Below are 20,987 nucleotides of genomic sequence, written 5' to 3'. Positions count from 1 at the left end.
TCCTGATGGCCAGTTTAGTGCCACAGCAACCAAAAACAGCTAACAACAAAATTCTGGCAGTGTGAGACAATTCTCAGATCTCAGATTAAAATCTCAGAGGAATATTGCTGCTACAACACTTGTCAAGCAGCCACCAGTAAGAGGAAGGCATAGGATTACACTCACAGAACGACTATAAATACAGGATTTAAAAGAAGTGTATCTTGGAAAGATATAAAGGATGAATTACACATTTCAGGGATGTGGCTAGCTAATTAACATGTAAACACTCTGTTCATTGAGTTTATTTACTAATATGATAACATGAAACTATTTCAAGCTTTTCAGTTGAACTACAAACTCGAAGCTTTAACAATTCACTGCATCAATTTTCTTAAATCTTCCAGACTGTTTAAAGAGACAGTCTACTTAATGTATGTAAATGTTTGATATATAGTGAAATAAAGTGTGGTAGCTCAGTGGTTAATATGTTGGCCTACTGACTGGAAGGTCATGAGTTCAAATCTCAGCACTGCCAAGCTGCCACTGTTGGGCCCTTGAGCAAGGTCCTTAACCCTCAGTTGTATAAATGAGATAAATGTAAGTCACTGTGGATAAAGTCATCTGCCAAATACCTTAAATGTAAATGTTAAAGCTGAAAATAAAGATCTGAGGCAGGCTGGGTTACTTTCTAGACATGTTTGCTATAAGCATTGTGAACAGAACAATGCTTAGCAGCAGTCTGAGGAGAGAGTAATGATGTTACATAACATTTAGTGTTCTACCCTGTACTACTGGGAATCAGGGAAACACTCTGTACAAAACATCGTAGGACTGATTGGGCAACAAGGGACATTCGGATCATAAGTGTAAAAACAGGGACCACAGAGGATCTCTCGTAATCCCTCATACGCACACATATATATACACACACACACCCAGTGATGAAGTGGAAACTAGCACCTTCAGGTCACTTCAGGTTATAGATAAACCATAGCTATTTATATCTATTTGTATGTGTGAGTGTATATGAAAATGTGTGTGCATGTATGTGTGAGAGTGTGTAGAACCTACTGACACTCACACACTCCAAGCTGAGATGCACAAGCCATGAACCTGTTTGTTAGCCAACTCCCAAAAATTAGCATCAACCAAACGCAACTGATGATTAACACACGCTGTCCAATCAGTAACAAGTATGATGTTCAGTAAGGACCTCTTCTTTCTGTTTTCAGTTAATGTTGATGTCAGGTTTCTGGTTTCGCTGCTCCATTTTTGGTTAGTTAACGTATTTTACATTATGAGCCACTGTAGAGCTTTCATAACCATCAAGGCTAAAACTAATTCCATCAACACCAACGTCTACCAGCTCTGTTCATTCCCTACACAGGAATCATCAACATCTGTTTGCTGTGTGCAATGGAAATAAAGCTGATAGCTTTCCCTTATATACATGTTATCTTGTTCAAAGAATGTTTCCTGTCAGGCCCTTAAGTGTGTTCCATGACTGTGTTGCCATAACTGTCTACGCATGAGACAGCTCTCTGGCTGGCTGTGTGCTGCTTGGTAGAGATGCAGAATAACGATTAATAAAGAGGAATGCCTGCTGCCTGTGGGGTGATCTGACAAGCCTCTTTGCCTTGCTATGTCACAATGTTCTTTCAGATGCTATCGAAACATCACTTGGGTGAGATTTCAGGGAAACTTACTCTCATGATATTGTGGTTAAAGAAGACTTGATGGTGCAGATAAAATCCAAACTAACAATAAAAAAATAATTGCAATTTAGAGGGCAGCATGGTAGCGTCGCTGCCTCACAGGTAGTTTGATCCTGAGCTCAGGTTATTGTCTGTGCAAAGAACTTTACTCTAAAGCACCATAATACGTTCTAAGCACAAGTATAACCTTTATACATGTTACTTTGCACAGCCGCATACTCTACAACAAAAGCTTTTATAGTCTGGAAATATTGAGTTTTATGAGCAGACGCACATCATGAAGACACAGATCGCTTATCCCACACACATCCTACATAAACAATACAGAATTTGTCCAGTAATATTACTTATAATACATGTATGTCCAGAAATTTATCTTGCTTGAATATTACCTGTTCATATGTAAACATTATATCAGATTTTTTTCACTTCCTGGTTAAATCCTAGCTGAAACTAATGCAGAGGCTAATGGAAATACCTCAGCTTTCTCTGAAAGTTTTCTGAATGAACTTGCATGCCCTATATCCTTAGGTAGTGAAGCATTAGAAGAACCTAATGTCTGTTTTATATGTTGTCCTCATCACTGTCATCGTCTTTGATATAAATTGATTCCTGGCCTAAAGAACTAGCCATTAATATCCAAACACTCCCTCTATACATCATTGACTCGCTAGAAAATGGAATTTGTTTCTCTTTTAGGTCACAGTGTGATCCAGAAAACATTGATTCTCTGTTTAAGAAAAGAAGAGAGAAAAAATTCCAGGTTTGGAAAAGACAAGGATCAAAACAAACCACGGTGAGATCTGATAGGACGCCAAATGGTTGGTGACATGAGGAGATGAGCTGCAAAGCAGGGACACTGCAGTAAACAAACCACCAGATGCCACTATGAGAATCAAAGCGCTACCCATTACTGTGGCGGGTGGATCAGACGGCAGGGATGCCAGATCGAGAATACCCAGAGTCCTGTATTGCATCAGTGGTCAATCGGAGCAGACCCGTTCTCGCTAAACATGCGATAGCTGCTGACTTTGATCTGCCGAGATCAAACAATAGATGGCACATAAAACAGTCGCCTGCAGGTGTGTGTTGTGCAAGGAAAATGATTACGTACCTTTTCTTGGTACTGACGGCGTGACGAGTCCAGTGACTGGATGAGCGCAGTGGCATGGCCGATGAACATGGCGTAACAGGTGGCTCCCACAATCATGCTCAGCATGGTGAGCCAGATATCAGACATGCTCTCCGGGGCCTGGCGTCCATAGCCAATACACAGCATATGGCTCATGGCCTTGAACAGGGCAAAGGAGTACAGCTCGCTCCATGAGTCGTTCTGCACAGAGAACAAACAAATAAAGTGGTTATTAGTTCTCATTAGGCATTTATCACTGAACCTTATCTAACTCTGTGCAGCATGTTTGCTATAAATCTGCTCCAGTGACTAAAAGTATTGCTCTGTTGTCTGTGTGCAGTTCCAGTGTAAAAGATTCATTATCTATGTTCTCTTTTTCAGCCTTAAAAAGGCAACCAAGCAGAATAGCACTGTTTATCTTTTCAACCAGGCTTATGCCCTGGCCTGCACCTCTCTCGAGCGCTTTTACTCTTTTATCTGCAGGAGACTCGTTGCTTCTTGAATCTGTTATACTCCCCATTACCCAGATGTAATTTCTCTAGGACTGACCTGATGGATTCTACACAATTCTGCATTTGCATTTAGTCTGAATGAGAGCAGGTTGGCTGAGGGCATGAGAACACTGTAGAGAGAGCGGAATTGCTTTTAAATGAGGAGAAATTCTGAGGAGGGGTGAAGAACACTGGGAAAAGGGCAGATAATCAGAGGATTGGGCAGGGAAGATTGGGTTTGATGAGATATTCAGACTTCAGAAAAATGTTCTTTGGTTGATTGCTGGTTTCTGTTTGGAATCCTTACAAATAAAACACTACAAATTGTCCAAAAAAAGGAGAATGGGACTGGGGAAGTTTGAAAAAATCTAAGCTAAAACAGCGAAACATGTTGACCACCTCCTCAATGCTTGGCTAGATGTATAAATGATGAATAAAACATGGTGAAGCAGGCTGTAAGCTGTTATCATAAAAAATAATGATTTGTCTCATGTACTCTCCCCAATTTTTTAAAAATATAAAATATTGTTCTAGTTAAATTTAATGTTGAACGTCTGTGAGACTGTTTAAGACAAATTAAATCATTTGCTATGTTGATGTGAAAGTTAATGTGAAAAAAATAATAAAATAAAACACCAAAAAAGCACCATCTGTCCTGAAGACTTTCTCATGGTGGTAAACTTGGCCTGTTACAAAACTGACACTGGAGACTTCTTTCATAAATGTTAAATCCACATTATGAACATTATGTACACATTATGAACAATGATACATTTTACTTTGCTAAATGTGCATGGTGTAAAGGCAAGATGAACACAATTGAAATGAAGTTATACAAATACACAGTGTTAGGTGTTACTACAGTTAAGACTGTTATTAATTTAACTACTTTGTTCACTACTTAGTTGATAACATCATAAACCCAATAAGTGAGTTTGTTTAGTGGTGTAGCATTAAGAAATACTGCATACTGCAAGTGAATTTTCTTATCTTAGACTAGAAAATGTGTATTTTAATCAGTTTATTAAGTTATTGACACCTATTTTGGTCATTTGAGGAGTTTTCATAGAGTAACATCTATTTTTAAGCCATCTTGTCCTCACACTACAAAGAAGCTGTGACTGTATCATCTTCTTCAAAAGAGGTGACATCTGAAATCCAGGGCTAAAGTTTACACCTTTATCTAAAACTGCCGCTTGGTTACTACTCCATCCTCTTGTGTGATAGGCAGCCTGCAAATATCCACGATCCTCTTACTGCTCTGAAAAATGCTGAAAAGTCCAGCCTTTTAATCATTTGTTCCAGGTCATTCAGAGAAGCTCTTATAATGGAATAAGAACCAGGATTGATCATGTCAGGATGATAAATCCCCTCCTAGGGAAGAGCATGTCCACCATCCACTGAATGCAGAGAGCCAACTTATGAGGTCCGGTAATACAAAAGACACCCATGCAATCTCCAATCCTGAATCTCTGATCCTGTTCACGTAGTCTAGATGGCTGCTGGATGGATTGTGTTTTCACAAATGTAGCATTGAATCCTGTTTTCCTGCCTGCTGTGGTCCCTAAGGCAGATGAGAACCCAGCAATCACACTCGGTTAAGGACAAAAATGGCTAGTCAATGTAGCATTGTTCTGCTTGTAATCGAATCTGCAACAGGAAAGTGATTCAATTCTGAACTAACACAGCAACAGATGAATCATACATGTCATGTACTACAGGTAGTGTGCAGCATTTGTGTAAATTTTCTAGCTGATACACTGAGCTACAAATGCAAGCCGATCCAAATGAGAGAGGAGCAGCATTGTAGAAATGTGAGAGATAGAAAAATAAACCTTTTCTATGATACACAAACATTATAAACTAGTTGTTTTATAATTATTTGATCATGTATATAGTGTCCCTTGTTGTTAGATTGTTTTTTACGTTGTTAATTATTTAATCATTTAGATTGTGAAACAAAAATTAATTTAAAAATTAAAAATTCCTGCGATGTTTCCAGAGTTTTCTCTGTGTGTGTGTGTGTGTGTTTTCCTGGAGATGGAAGAATAAACAGAACATCGAAATCTAAATACTGCCTGGACAGTGAAGTGTCTGTGAGGTTCACCAGGCATGTGCAAACAAACCTGGACTAACTGACATGAAGCCTCATTTGTTTGTTCACATTCTGTAACTGATCTAGCACATGCAGTTGAGATCCATTCACTTCATCCCTGGACCAGATCAATTAGATTGATACTGTTTCACGAAGTCATGCAGGAGACATCGATCAGTTTGCCACAAGGCCACAGTGCACAATGTGGTTCTTCAGTAAACAGCTAAAAAAAGCCTCAGGGAGGCACAGGGACAGTGACATGCTAATGCCTGCATTTAGTCAGCTCACATGATTGCGCTCTTTTCCCCTGAAAACATTCACTTTTTTAATGTATGTTTTATTTCAAACGTTTTCATCTACTGCCAAGATTTTCTTCTAACAGGGAATAAGCACACACACTTGAAATAAGAAAAATAGTAACTAGATAAATGGTTTAAACAGGATGATACCTTGAAGAACTAGCAGGCTGTACAAACTTATCTTGATGCTAAATGAAGCATTAGCAGAAATCGTAAACCCTGAAATATGAGCTGAACAAGTCAAAGTGTTTAAAAAATCTAAGCTGTTATTTGGATGGCTAGTACATCCCCCACCACTACTGGGTGGATTACAGTTTAGTGTTTAAGGTGTTGGATTACTGATTGGAAGGTTGTAATGTTTGAATCCCAGGTCCACCAGTCTGCCACTGCTGGGCCCCTGAGCAAGGCCCTTAACCCTCAATTGCTCAGTATTTCAAAAATGAGATAAATTGTAAGTCGTGTTTGCCAAATACCAAAAATGTAAATTACTGATATAGCTGTTAGCAACAATTAGCTACAAGATAGTTTACATCCTTAAAGGTCTGGTAAAAGTGTTAAAAGCTTCTGCAGAAGACTGAAAGACAGAAGAAAACGAGCACTGTCCATGTGTCTTTCATGTTGTGGTGGCTCAGCAAGGCACTGCATGGTAATTGAATAAATAAAGGGGCCTAATTAGCTGTAATGCATGAGGGCTCTTCTGTGGTGTTTTTTTTTTTTTTGCTTGCTGGATTGTGAGTGTGGGAGCTGTGAGGAAGCAGCTACTTTTGGAATATATGTGTGAAAGGTACCAATAATTAGCTGATATATTGTCAGAAAAAGGTACTGTATAGTGAGAGTGTAATGTAATGCTATTATTGTATATGTTTAGTGCTCCACATATTCATCTCTGTATCTGTATTGTGTATAAACCTGGATTTAAAGCGGGTGTGACCTAAGCCACAAGGAGGTTTAACCTCATTTAATCCACTGCGACCCAAACCAAGCGGTTACTAAGGATGAATGAATGAATGTTAATGATCGTGGCCTTTTTTTTTGCTCCACGAGCTTGATATCTGACTGCTTACTCACATCCGCATGAATGTAAACACCTCCCACACACGTGGCGTCTCAGGCTTGATGCACATTTCTAGTCTCAACCAGAAGCTCTGTGAACCATTCATTCCATTCAACTCCTATTCATATCTGTGTTTGTATCTGTTTAGAGCACATTATTTGTCCTTTCTGAAATAATGCGCTATTTCTGTTCACCGAAAGTACATAGTCCTTCTGGCTAATTTCCTTTATCCTATGATGAAACATTTTGATCCAATGAGGAATGGTCTTCCAGGATGACTCCACCCCCACTAACTCCGACAAAATGGTTTGAATCTAATGTAAATAATATGCTATGGCCTTCACAGTCACCAGATCTCAACTCAAAAAAAAAAGACTTCTTACGCTCTTATCATCATCAAAACAGGCAATATCTCTTAAAGAATGATGTTTATCGCTCCTGTGCGGTTCCAGAGACGTAATGCACCTTAGCTGAGGCAAGCTTTAAAATTTGGTGTTCAAATCTTCACTAATACACTTTACAGTATGTTGTTTTTTTTAATGGAGCATGTTAGATTTTGCTCATGTGTGCTGGGCATTCAATCAATATGACACAATATATTAGCGTCACATGGCTCTTCCTGATACTAGATGCTTTATTCTGGATTCTGAGCAGGGATTAGAGAAAGCCGGGTCACAGATCACGCAGTACAGATGGATCAAAGAGGATGAAATGGTTGCATTGACCTGTCAGACTGGAAATAAGGTCCTGCAGGAATTACATCCAAACCATCTGGATATTATTTATTTCAGACTAAATGAAATTCTAATATGATTAGCTTGCTAGTACAGTTATGACCTCTGTCCAAAGTGTACAATGTCAAACTCCTCCATTTTTCGGAATTATATTCATAGATATGGGTCTTCATGTTTTCAATAATTTAATGAACAAAGCCATTTGTATTCTATCTTCATGTCTGTTTTCATGACTGTGCATATTGTATACGGGATAATTATTGTGTTCCTGTGTGTTTAAGTGTGTAATAAGCCTCAGTGCTGGGTAGAAGGAACAAAATGGCAAAATGATCCTTTGTGACTGTAATTCCTTTGTGATTCTAATATGTGAGTTTTCTGTTATTTTGTATACTGTTTTATGTTACATTAGGAATTGCTTAAGTGTAAACTTGAGAGTAATGATTTTGGACATGTTCTCTCGCAAGACAGATTCCATTACTTGGATATTTTTCTGAGTCTGATACTTTGCCATTAGTAAACATGACTAAGAGCCACACAGGAAGGCTGACATTGCATAATGTTTCAGACATCAAGCCACTGTTTCAGAAAAATACCTTTTAAAATTGATATTTTTAATTTGTCCATCTAATTTGGCTAGCCAATCAGATTATTCAAGATTCAGATTATTCAGATTAACCAGAATGTCCAAGATAAATAAACATTTGGTCAGCGAAATTTATAAAACCTATCAGATGTTGCATGAGTCATAAGTCAAGACTGAACCAAAATTGTCTCTGACCCAATAATCATGATAAAAAATGATTTAGATACTAAATAATCTTTACTTTTGTCACGAGTTTAGTGCATGTGAATATACATAGACAGATATTGTACATCTGTACTGTAGTTTCTTTTTAACAAGTCAGCAATTAACATGATCAGCCAGACAGCCACTCAAGCCCCTTGTCATTTTTAAGCCAATAACAATCTCGTATGTTAATGTGAATGAACGTTAAATCCTGTAGCTTAAAGAACCTGAGAGCAACAAGGCACTTGAAGTGAAGAAGTGTGGAGAGGCCTTGGTTCATCAGACAGATCATTCAACACTGAGTCATTTGTTTAAAGCTGTTCTCTTCCTCAGAGCTGCTGAAGCTGATTGCTAGCTGATTGAAGTGATGCTGAAGACTAACATGGCTGTACTATCAAACGAATGAAAGCAGTACGTTTGGCGGAGAGTTTATTAGGAATAAATTTTGCAGACCTAGCAACAGTGCTTGGAAATCTGAACTAAGTCACAATTTTATAGAATTTTTATTAACATTTTTATAGTTCTACAGTTTAATACAGCAATCCGCATAGTGAAAATAGGAAAATATGTAAAGGACTAGGTGATTATACTGTATTAAAGAAACTTGTTGCATATGTACTGTAATGTTGCTGGCATTATTGTACAGAAAACAAGGCAACAAAACCACTGAAGCAGCAGTGGGGATGTTGTAGTTTAATGGTTAAGGTGTTGGCCTACTGATTGGACGGTTATGGGTTCAAATCTTAAGTCCACTAAGCTGTCACTGCTGCCCTGAGCAAGGCCCTTAACCCTCAGTTGCTCAGTTGAATAAAATGAGATAAAACTATATGTCGCTCTGGATAAGGGCGCCTGCCAAATGCCAGAAATGCTTTTGTAAATGTAAAATGCAAGCAGCAAAAGATGCTAGTTCCCATGCTAGTTCAAACATGTAATCCATACAGCTAGTGACAATTACTTAAACATAAATTCTAATTAGAAGTTATATAAAAAAAAAACGTTTTCACAGATTCTTCATAGATGGATGCAAGTCAGCTCTTCTTCAACCCTGATATGAAAGAGGGAGAAATAGCATTTTCCTCAGAGTGTGTTATGTGGTATCTGGATTCATTTGTGGTAGCTGGATTCATTTCTGTTTATTTATTTATTTATTTATTTATTTATTTATTTATTTATTTATTTATTTATTTATTTAACAAGCCAAGTTGTAACTTCACTAATCAATCCAGAGAGTTTAAAAAGAAGATTAAAAACTCCATGCAGATCAACAGAAGCAACAGGGGATCTGCTGCAGAAGCCAAGATAGTTCATACTGGGAAAAATAGAATTACTATAAACTGTTTTTTTTCACACAGTGATCAGTTCTGCTACAGTATTGTTTGAGTACTTGGTTCGGTTTGCTGAAATGCATCCAGATTACGGCCCACCTGTTGACAATGCCGATATAGATGTGATCACAGCTCTATTATATATACATATTCTGGGCAGTTCTCAAATGGGCTCTTTTTAAAATTGAGTGACAGAAGGATGGCTAGACATGTTTTTCTTCTTATTATGGAAATGACATGTTTTTTTGTTTTTTTTTTTAGTTGATGCCAAATAAAATTCTCATCCTCCAGTGTCCTCACATCAGCAGGTGGGCATCAGCAGCTGTTCCAAATTTCAAGCAAAACAAGCACAATACAGGAGAAGACTGAAACATGCACACACACACACACACCTCTGCCTTTCAACATCTCACAGTGTGACAGCAGCTTTGAGGTAAGTTTTACTCAGAGTTTTCTTTGACTGAGTCTCAACTTATTTTCATCCGTCAGAAGATAGTGACTAATCTAAGCGTGGGTGTGGAATCATAAACCATCCTCGAGTGTCTGTAATGCTACTCAAGCAGAAGTGCATGTCCTATTCACTATAGCTAGAGTAAAGGTGAAACATGAACCATCAACAGAATTATAGCATTACTCTATTGCTCATTCAGACATATCAATGTCTAAACTGAAGTGTTGCTATTCTTGTGAAAGCTCATTATTTAAATTTTAACAGTAAAATATGATAGACAAATAAGGCACTAAAGAAAAGCAATTTTCTGGTCAATAAGCCATCATGTGTTGCTATTAAATAAAATATAAAAACTCCATATTGTCAATTTGTCAAAATATTTTTTTCAGGCTCCCACGTACCGCAACAGTCTAATGATTTGTCTTGGAAGAAGCATATTTTAGTGTTCGACCTTGGCAGGGTGAATAGCTAGCTTGTTTGAACCTCCCTGTTTTTCTTTTTTTTTGTTTTGTTTTTGGCCCCCAATTGAGATTATTTGCTCTCAAAGTGGATTATTTTGAGCTGTTGGGCAACCAGGTATAACAGCACCAACAAAGGTCATAGGAAATATATAGAGAATGGTATGAGGAAGTGAAACTGGGGCTGAATTCTTCTATCCCAGACTGTAGATTTGTGTAGCATGTCAGTGACAGTCCTGCCAGGTTATTACACAGAGTGAAACATATTACACATATATTTTATCTCCAACTAGGACAGTGTAGAGCCAGGAGTTCAAAAATATATGAAATAAAATCATCAGGATGATTTGTGCAACTATACTGATAAGCCTGACCTACTCAAGCATTTGAGTGGATGTCCAGCAGTAGAAGATAAGGTAAATGCAATCATTGCTGATATATCTGATGCTCTGTGATTCATTTCTCCAGAAAATGTTTTGAAACTAAAGGTATATATAGTCTTATCAAAGTACAGAACAAAATGACAGACTGTACTGGTGACAGTGACTAATGACAGTAAATATGAATTTAAACTTCTGCCATTTCTCACATCATTTTAGTGCAAGGACTATTCAGCCATGGTGGAAAACCTGGCATAATACATTATTAACACCTTATTCTCACATCAACTCATTCAAGAAAATAAAAATGATATAAATTATGCACACATGACGAATCGATTTAGGAGCCAAACTTACCACCATCTTGTTGAGGGAAACCCAGCAGTCAGAGGGAAAATCCTGCAGCATCGGCACCAGAAACTGCAGGCATCCGTCCCAGTGACACAGCAGCAGCATCATCCCTATCAGGTTAAAGATCCTCATGACAGCACTCGCAAGGTCATAAGTCATGTGAAAGATCTGATAGAGAAAGAGAGTGAGCAATGTCAGTGTGAGAGTTCAGAGAGAAATTCATTCATAGATAGATAGATAGATAGATAGATAGATAGATAGATAGATAGATAGATAGATAGATAGATAGATAGATAGATAGATAGATAGATAGATAGATAGACAGTAAAATGATATGTTTAGAGCTGAAGGAACCTGAAGAAGGTGTGTTAGGAGAAGTGAAGAAGCCTACAATCTCTGGCTCAAACCCAGGATCTTGTCTTGTGTGGGTTTAAAGATTGATGCACACTGATGAGGAGTCAACACTGATGTTAAACGCTAAGCAAACTCTCTTTATGCTTTCAGCTAACAACCTGAATGTTCTCACAATTACAGCAGCATAGTAACACACAGACTTTCTTTATTTATAAGGGCATTCCCCCACAGCACGTTTACAGCCCATCATTAACAGCCTTCATGTGGGCTGTGTATTGCGTGACTTCAGTGGTCTCAGTTCTGTAGAGCTTCCTAAAGGCCTCATCAGTCTGACAACTCTGTGGAAACCTTTCTGGCCTCCTAAAAAGCCACTGAAACCATTTTCAGGACTAATGAGCCATAGAAACACTGACCGTGAACATCTATTACAGCTCAGTGTCAAACATAGCACCTGCAGATCACAATCACTGCCCAGTGCCTCTGGATTGAAAGTAAATCTCTGACAGTCCAATAACGTTCCAACAAGGAACTGAAAGCCAAGGAATAAATTGTCTTAAAAGCAGCAGAGTAGAGAGAAGCCAGGGTACTAGGTGGGATACATAATTAAGTTAATAATTAATGCACATGACAGGCTGCCACTGGTATTAGAAGAACCAAGTCAGCACGATCAGATCCTGTACTAATGTCTAACATTAATTATGACCATCTTATGATAACAAATTGATGCTGCGTAAGTACCAAATATGGTCCAGTCAATTTTCAGCTTTGGTGCTTTTTATTTTTAACTATTTCAAGATATGCTGGTGGTAAAGCAGCAGTGTCTAAGTGGTTAAGGCTCTGGGTTACTGGTCAGGGATTCAAGCCCCAGCACTGCCACTATTGGGCCCTTGAGCAAGTCCCTTAACCCTCTCTGCTCCAGGAGTGCTGTATCATAACCCCAGCTTCCTAACAAGGTGGGATATGGATAGAAAACAATGCTGTAATGTATATGTGGCAAATAAAGGCTTCGTCTTCTTCAAATTGACCCTGATTACTTACCTAAGCTTCCAATACTCCAGATATTACAGAAGTCCAGACTGTTGAATGCAATTACTGATCAAATATCCTCTCCTGAGAGGAAGCTCTGGGTATCATGGAGAGTGTTTTCATTAATCAACTGTTTAAAGCATAGTGCATTCTTTGATTTTGCCACAGAGGGCGCTTAACAAAACAGAAAAGAAATGGCAGGGCAATTTATGTTACTGCAGCTGCAGAGAACCTCAAATGATAATTGAGTAGTTTCTGGCTGGATGGTCATCGTGGGAAAAAAACAGTTCTGTTTTTATTATTTTCTGTTGTATTTTATTTCTTCAGCTTTTAAGGGTTTTTATAGCTAAAGAAATATACAGTAGCACAAGAGGTTTTGTGCTTGTATGTGTTCATTATTTGTCAGATGTATAACAGGTCTTCAGATTTCAAACAAAACCCATTGACCGGTTATATGGGTAGTTATTAGTTCCCCAGACCATTCCTAAACCTGGTTAATCTGCATCATCCCACAAAAACTAATATCTATTTGAAATGATCACAATCCTGACTATTAATAATAGTCTTATAATACTTTGCTGTGAAAAGTTGTACTTTTATATGCATTTATTCCTAAAGCACCTCCCATTTCAGAGCTTATTAAACATTACTGTTCTAACTGCATGCAAAGTGAATGTCTGCTTCTAAAGGGGACATGCCTATCACAAAAGCCCTGGGGGCATTAGCACATGACCTTTCTTGCTCATTTGAGACTAGCACTGTGGGTTCTCTTGATATGTAAAGCAAAGGGGGTACAATAGGCAGACTTTTCCATCACAGCAGCTCTGTAGAATGTTCTGTGGTGGCAGGAGGTGAGGGCTTATGAATGAGACAAATGCATTTCTTTCCTCCCATGCTGTTAGCACTTGGATGATTGACAGATTTAGGATTTATTTTATAGATAAAGGAAGGTCAAAGGAGTTGGCAGTTCAGCCATTTTGTTCATGTGGTCACTCTGAATGGATGTTACTGTGAACTGAAAGAGCAATACTTATGTGGCATAGCCTAAAAATGAGCAGATCAAGGACAGAAACAGTAGGACATTCTCTGTCCCACAGAGGACAGTAGAGAAGTGAACTTAATTTGGTCCTAATTTTCTGTATCTAAATATATGGAAACTATGCCTAGTGATAAGTTCATTGGTTAGTTTTATAGGCATGTCATGGAAGCAGCCATGTGAAATGGAGGAATCCCCACTGCTTTAGTGCATTCATTAGATATTAGATACTAAAACATGAGGACTAAAGCCTTTTTTTTGTAAAACATTGAAGTCGAGCAACTCACATTTCAGTGCACAGTTGCTTAAAGGGAAGTTTGACATCACTGTCAAATTAATTAATTACAGTCAAATACTATTAACTAGTGTGCTTATGGTGAATTTAATAATAAACTGTGAAAGATAAGAACAATTTCTTCTTCTGAAACTTCTCTTCAGGTTTATGTTAAGTAAGCTAACCCACTTTACAAATAACTATTAAATGCCCCACTTTACCCCAAAGCAGACCCTCCAAGAGTTTTTTGTGATTGCTGCATAAAATATACTTCATTTTCAATTTGTTTTTCATTCGCAAAATGTTTTGTACTTTCTTTGCAAACTGGTGCAATTGCAAGCAAATTTTAAATATTACAGACTCATCCAAATACTGTATCATAGAATTTGCTTGATTTCGCACTAATTTCTGCAAATGTGAATCTGGAAGGGAATGCTAAAACACAGAAACTAAAGGGACATCTATCCTGCTTACTCAGCATCCTTACTCACAGACCCACCTCATTAGCTCTGATTAGCTGAGGAGAAGCAAACAAGGCCACCCTGCCCTAAATGTTAGTCCTAGCTATTGTTTAATCCTAAATATTAAGTGTACAAAGAGTTACTAGAAAAGAGGATGTCATAAACTGGTGCATCTGTAGTTTGCTTACGTGAAGGAGTAATATAAATAGCTTGCTGTCTAAGAGGTAGTTAGTGTCTTAACACTTTATATAAATCACCACATTCGTCTGGGCCTCACAGAGAGCATGGAGAAACTAAACAGACCTGCTGCTCACCACCATTGCATACTTCACAGCATTATGAGTAATATACACATGAGACCTTTGTTTTTTTGGCTGGAAGAGTTAAAAATAATGATATACCATCTGAATATCTTGGTCACTATGCTGACTATGAATACTTATTTAATATTTTTCATCCTTTTTAAGGGAATATCCTTCTGAAAAGACTGATATATTGATAAGAAATGTTATGTAGTTAGTTTGTAGTTTTTCAATTTCAACATTTTCAACAAATCAGGTGTTAAATAATGAATGCATTTAAGTAATCATTTTCAAATACACAAAAGGCAAATCAATTATTGAATTTAGTACCAATGCAAAAAAAAATACTACTATTAAATAAAATAAATAAATAAATAAATAATAATAATAATAATAATAATAATAATAATAATATTTTAGCATTATTCAAAATGAATATCAGATTCAGACAAGAATTTTTCTGAAGCTTTTCTGAAACATTTGGTGCATCATGACCATCAAAAGGTTTTGCTTTTCACATTCCACAATGTAAGAGTTTTATCCTAGTCAGAGTTTATCACTGGACATGAGGTAGGAAATAACCCTGGGATGGAATACCAGTCCATTCACACAGACGGACAGTTTAGAGTAGTAATAATCAGTAGTAATAGTGGCTTGTTATTGGAAGGAAGGAGGTGGTGAGATGAAAGTGGAGAACTCACACAGACATGTGGAGTACATGCAAAATTATCCCAACAATAACCCAAGATCAGGAGTGAACTGGTGTGACCCACATGACAAATGAAATGTGAAAATCTTATTACTGCTTTAGACGCTTCCAGTTTTAGTACAATTGCTCTTACCTCCTCCCACTGGTGGATGTAACGGATAAGTCTGGAAAGTCTCAGAAGCCGCAACAGACTAAGGATTTTGGTGAAGCGCACGATCCGCAAAGCCCTCGCTGTCTTATAAACCTCAGAGTCCATGCCTTTCTCCACAATGAGAAAAATATAATCCACAGGAATAGATGAGATGAAGTCCACTACAAACCAAGTCCGCAAGTACTTTTGCTTGATCTTTTTAGGGTCCAGAATGATCTCTGTGTTGTCCTCAAAGACGATGCCCGTTCGGAAGTTGAGCACCAGGTCCATGAGGAAGAAAGTGTCTGAGACTACGTTGAAGATAATCCAGGGGGTGGTGGTTTCGTCTTTGAAGAAGGTGATGCCAACTGGAATGATGATTAAGTTGCCCACCATAAACATCAGCATTGTGAAGTCCCAATAGAACCTACAGGGCACAAAGAGAAAAACACCGGTCTGTGTGGTACTGAAACAAGTGCTTTTATAATTTCCTGACAATCGCAGGAAGAAGTCAAACGCAATACATGGTTGAAAACAGGTTACGCTTGGAATAGCTGGTTGTGCACTCATGATCTTCAGTTGTGCCAAGTAATAGAAACAGCAAAAAAATAGTGTAAAGACAAATTATGACAAAATGATTCCAATGTGAAAAATGCTCAAGCTGAAAGTTGAAGCTCATTGAGCAGACTCACTGAAATGATGAATCAGTGAGTGACTCAAATTACAGGTTTATTTATAACAGCATACCAGGAAGGAGCAGACTGACTCGCAGGATACAGACCTTATCACTTATTAAATACATCCTTATTACTAATACACTGCAGCCATGCACTACATGCTGTGGTAATTATTCTGCCAAAACCCTGTACACCCTGTACATGACACGTCATGAAAAGATGAGAGTTGAATGGACGCACAGAATACATATAGAGAGACACTGTTTCCACTAATAGCAGTACTGAAACCTGCAGTCATACACTTAGTGCTGTAATGATAGCATACTTTGCATTTAAATGATTTGCAATCAAATATTAGCAATCTCTTCTTCTTTAACATATTACATTTCTGATCTAATGTGCACATAAGGGGAATAAGCTTTACACTCTTTAAATAGCTCATAAACTGGGACAAATCTGTAAAGCCCATAAACTGTTTAATTCTTTTCATACAATCAGAGAGAAGGCTTAGAACTGCACATTACTTTCATTGTTATTGATTATTGCAATATTTGCCTTTGCAATACTGATACACTATATTGCCAAAAGTATTCGCTCACCCATCCAAATAATCAGAATCAGGTGTTCCAATCACTTCCATGGCCACAGGTGTATAAAATCAAGCACCTAGGCATGCAGACTGTTTTTACAAACATTTGTGAAAGAATGGGTCGCTCTCAGGAGCTCAGTGAATTCCAGCGTGGAACTGTGATAGGATGCCACCTGTGCAACAAATCCAGTCGTGAAATTTCCTCGCTCCTAAATATTCCACAGTCAACTGTCAGCTGTATTATAAGAATGTGGAAGTGTTTGGGAACGACAGCAACTCAGCCACGAAGTGGTAGGCCACGTAAACTGACGGAGCGGGGTCAGCGGATGCTGAGGCGCATAGTGCGAAGAGGTCACCAACTTTCTGCAGAGTCAATCGCTACAGACCTCCAAACTTCATGTGGCCTTCAGATTAGCTCAAGAACAGTGCGCAGAGAGCTTCATGGAATGGGTTTCCATGGCCGAACAGCTGCATCCAAGCCATACATCACCAAGTGCAATGCAAAGCGTCGGATGCAGTGGTGTAAAGCACGCTGCCACTGGACTCTAGAGCAGTGGAGACGCGTTCTCTGGAGTGACCAATCGCGCTTCTCCATCTGGCAATCTGATGGACGAGTCTGGGTTTGGTGGTTGCCAGGAGAACGGTACTTGTCTGACTGCATTGTGCCAAGTGTAAAGTTTGGTGGAGGGGGGATTATGGTGTGGGGTTGTTTTTCAGGAGCTGGGCTTGGCCCCTTAGTTCCAGTGAAAGGAACTCTGAATGCTTCAGCATACCAAGACATTTTGGACAATTCCATGCTCCCAACTTTGTGGGAACAGTTTGGAGCTGGCCCCTTCCTCTTCCAACATGACTGTGCACCAGTGACCAAAGCAAGGTCCATAAAGACATGGATGACAGAGTCTGGTGTGGATGAACTTGACTGGCCTGCACAGAGTCCTGACCTCAACCCGATAGAACACCTTTGGGATGAATTAGAGCGGAGACTGAGAGCCAGGCCTTCTCGTCCAACATCAGTGTGTGACCTCACAAATGCGCTTCTGGAAGAATGGTCAAAAATTCCCATAAACACACTCCTAAACCTTGTGGACAGCCTTCCCAGAAGAGTTGAAGCTGTTATAGCTGCAAAGGGTGGACCGACGTCATATTGAACCCTATGGATTAGGAATGGGATGTCACTTAAGTTCATATGCGAGTCAAGGCAGGTGAGCGAATACTTTTGGCAATATAGTGTATGTCAGAAGGCTAAAACATTCATATAACCCCTCCAATTAATCCGTAATTGTTTTATTGGGTGCTGTGATCATGCGGTATGTCTGTTGTATCCAATTTGTATGAATCACAGCTTTTGCATGATCCAACAAGTGGGGATTGTTTTTCTGAAGATGGCCGATCTCTAAAGTAGAGGCTTATGGTTTTACAGAATGAAAATATTTCCTCCTAATCAACCACATTCACTTCTTTTGAGATTATGTATGCCCCATGAATTACTTTTACCCCCCTAAAAACCTCAGGACCTTTCAGTGGATTTAAGAGTTACATGCCTTAGTTTGTTCGTTTTCTGTGTGTTTTTGACTTAAATTGCTAAAAAAAAAAAATGCACAAGAGGTACGACTAATTTTAGACACTAGGATGCTTTAAGTAATGTAAGGGGATTAAAGAAAAGGGCCAGAGCTAAACATTGCTTTAACTTGTGATAACTGCTATTTGACAAAACAAATTGTCTACAGTATTGCTGAAATGAAGATTATTTCATTGTAAAGAAATAAACATGAAAGCTTCACTATCAGGGTTTAAGTATTTTGCAATATTCTGTGAAAGCATATTCAATTTAAAATATGTAACACATTAATCACCAAATGGTACAAATGAGCTGTCTTATGCACTAACATATAGACGCTGAGTTAGACGTGGCACATGTCATACAATTTTAATGTTATATTGCCTGCATATATCTCTCATATGGTCTCCAAAAATCTTCTCCCTTACCAAGGTCGTCACAAGGACATATACAGTAAAGGTAAGGCGATGGAGACACCAACACATATCCATCCTTTCTAAATAGGAATTTATTTCATATTGATGAGCAATGGCGGAGATGGCGCTGTCCCTGGTGCTGAAATTGTCCCTTTACACTCACCATGATCGCGCTTTAATTAACGATCGCTCCCTAAATCAGGCATGGGCTGCGTCCCAAACCGCACGCTAAATACTATGTCAAAATACAACACCACCCCAGGTTTCCATAGTTACCATAGATGGCGTACTATTTTCAGAGTCTATTTAGTATGCGAATGAATACCAGTAGCCCATCCCTGTAGGAATCTCATCACTTTCTGCTCACTATTAATGTAATCTCAATATCCTAATATATACTACTGGAAGAAATCGCCTTTCTGCATTTAGGCTCCCAAATAGGACATGGTGTAGAAGCCTTTTTAATATATATATATACATATATATATATATATATATACATGAGAGGGGGTATCGAGTCATTTGAATTTCAGACAAACACTAGTATTTAATAAAGAGAGCACAAGAGAGCGTCTGATGTTTAACTTAAACCTGATTACCTCCTCCAAAGCAAAGCATCCAAAGGGGAAATGAGTAACACAAGCACCTGGATTGTTTGCAATGAGAAATGCGCCAAGACACCGAATCAGAAAAACAATGAAATATTAACAAGGCGCAAAAATCAGGGCAGTGATGTATTCTAGCACACATTCATCAAACTTTTACCGTTTGCGATCATGACTATTTTTTCAGGTTTATTTTATTCATACTTGCATCCAGTGCAATTATTCTTGTGGCACGGATTAAAAAGTTTAACTCATGTAAACAGCGCATAGTTTTTGCTTGTATTGTGAATTTCCAAAGAAGGCATTTGACTTGCAATAATTAGCACTAAATACCAATATATTGTTTACAAAGTAATTTTGAAGTTATGTTGAAGTTTCTTTGTAAATACACAGTTATGATGTTCACGCTCAAAATACCTGAAGTCACTGTACGGGTGGATGATCCAGTTCCCAGCAGATTTGACCCGCTCTTGTTCTTTCTCCACCGCCTTCTGGCTGCCGAACATGCGCAGGGAGAATTTATTCACTCCGGGCTGCAGCATAGAGCTGAACTGCCGTTGCATGTAGGTCTGACTGTCCCTGACTTCTCCATCCTCCGTTGTCATCTGCCCGTCCTCAGCTTTGGAGAGCGTGGCGGTCTGCGCGGGATTTGAGCTCGAAAACGCCACCCGAGGGTCCTTCTTCTCCGTCTCGGCGGCTCCGGTGCCGACGGGCGTAATCGAACCGTCCATGGTGGCGGAAGGGCATGCGCTTCCCGCTCTTCTCTCCTCGGGTGTGACCGAGCCACCTGTCTGCTTCTCCTGTTTGGAGAGGAGTGAAGGCGAGCTCGTGTCTCTCCTGCAGTCTCCGTTCACGGCGCGTCTCATGCCGACGTCCTCCTCCACCTCCTCCTCCTCCTCCTCTTCCTCGCCTCCGTCTTCTTGCTCCACATCAACACTAGTGGCCGAGGTCCTCGTGTCGTCGTCGTTGCTCGTGAAACTGAATCCAAAGCCGAAGCCGCACGCGTCGCCCTGGCACAGAGAGACGGGCGCACGGTCCGTCTCGCGCGACGCACGGAGCTCGTTTGGTCCGCCGCCGCTGTTAGACGTCTGGCTCGGTGCTGCTCCACCGCCTGGCATTAAACACCTAGACCTGGAAGGGTCAGCTAACACTCCGCTGTCGAGCTTCGGAAGCCGCTCACGTCCGCAGTCCTCGTCGCCCTCCTCCGCTTCGTCCATGGTGGTGAAACGGCTCTTCTACCGGGCGGAGATCAGAGTGTGAAGGCGGAGACGCGGCGGCGCGGATTTACTTCTTCCCGACGACACCAATCGTGGCGGAGAGACCGCGCGCGCGGCGCGTTGCTATGGCTACAGTGGCATCCGTGAGCTGCCTGCACAGCCCGGAGCGCCTTCAAACCAAAAACCGTGTTGCTCATCTAAATATATATTTATTTTAGATTAAGTAAGAGAATTGAAGAGAGAGAGAGAGAGAGCAACTGGTGGTAGTTGCATGGCATAACAACAATCATCATCATGATTATCATCATCCTAATCATCATCAACAAAGATAACAATAATAGACTTAATAATTTTATTAAATTCTAGGATCGAGAGAGCA

General features: G+C 39.3%; 1 protein-coding gene across 1 annotated transcript in view; it reads right to left on the bottom strand.

The window, feature by feature from the left end:
• The window catches only part of hcn2b (hyperpolarization activated cyclic nucleotide-gated potassium channel 2b), a 36,336-nt gene extending 15,524 nt beyond the window's left edge, over positions 1–20,812 (bottom strand). Inside the window, exons 1-4 of the mRNA XM_058401244.1 lie at positions 19,809–20,812; positions 15,550–15,973; positions 11,261–11,422; positions 2,812–3,030 (exon numbers count right to left, since the gene is read on the bottom strand). Of these exons, the coding sequence (XP_058257227.1) occupies positions 2,812–3,030; positions 11,261–11,422; positions 15,550–15,973; positions 19,809–20,608 (1,605 nt within the window). The 5' untranslated portion in view covers positions 20,609–20,812. The remainder of the gene's footprint in view (positions 1–2,811; positions 3,031–11,260; positions 11,423–15,549; positions 15,974–19,808) is intronic.
• Positions 20,813–20,987: the final 175 nt, after the last annotated feature.

This window comes from Hemibagrus wyckioides, linkage group LG10 (genome assembly GCF_019097595.1).
Source record: "Hemibagrus wyckioides isolate EC202008001 linkage group LG10, SWU_Hwy_1.0, whole genome shotgun sequence".
Lineage (NCBI taxonomy): Eukaryota > Metazoa > Chordata > Actinopteri > Siluriformes > Bagridae > Hemibagrus > Hemibagrus wyckioides.
The sequence above is the reverse complement of the archived record's forward strand: the minus strand, read 5'-3'. Positions and strand labels throughout refer to the sequence as shown.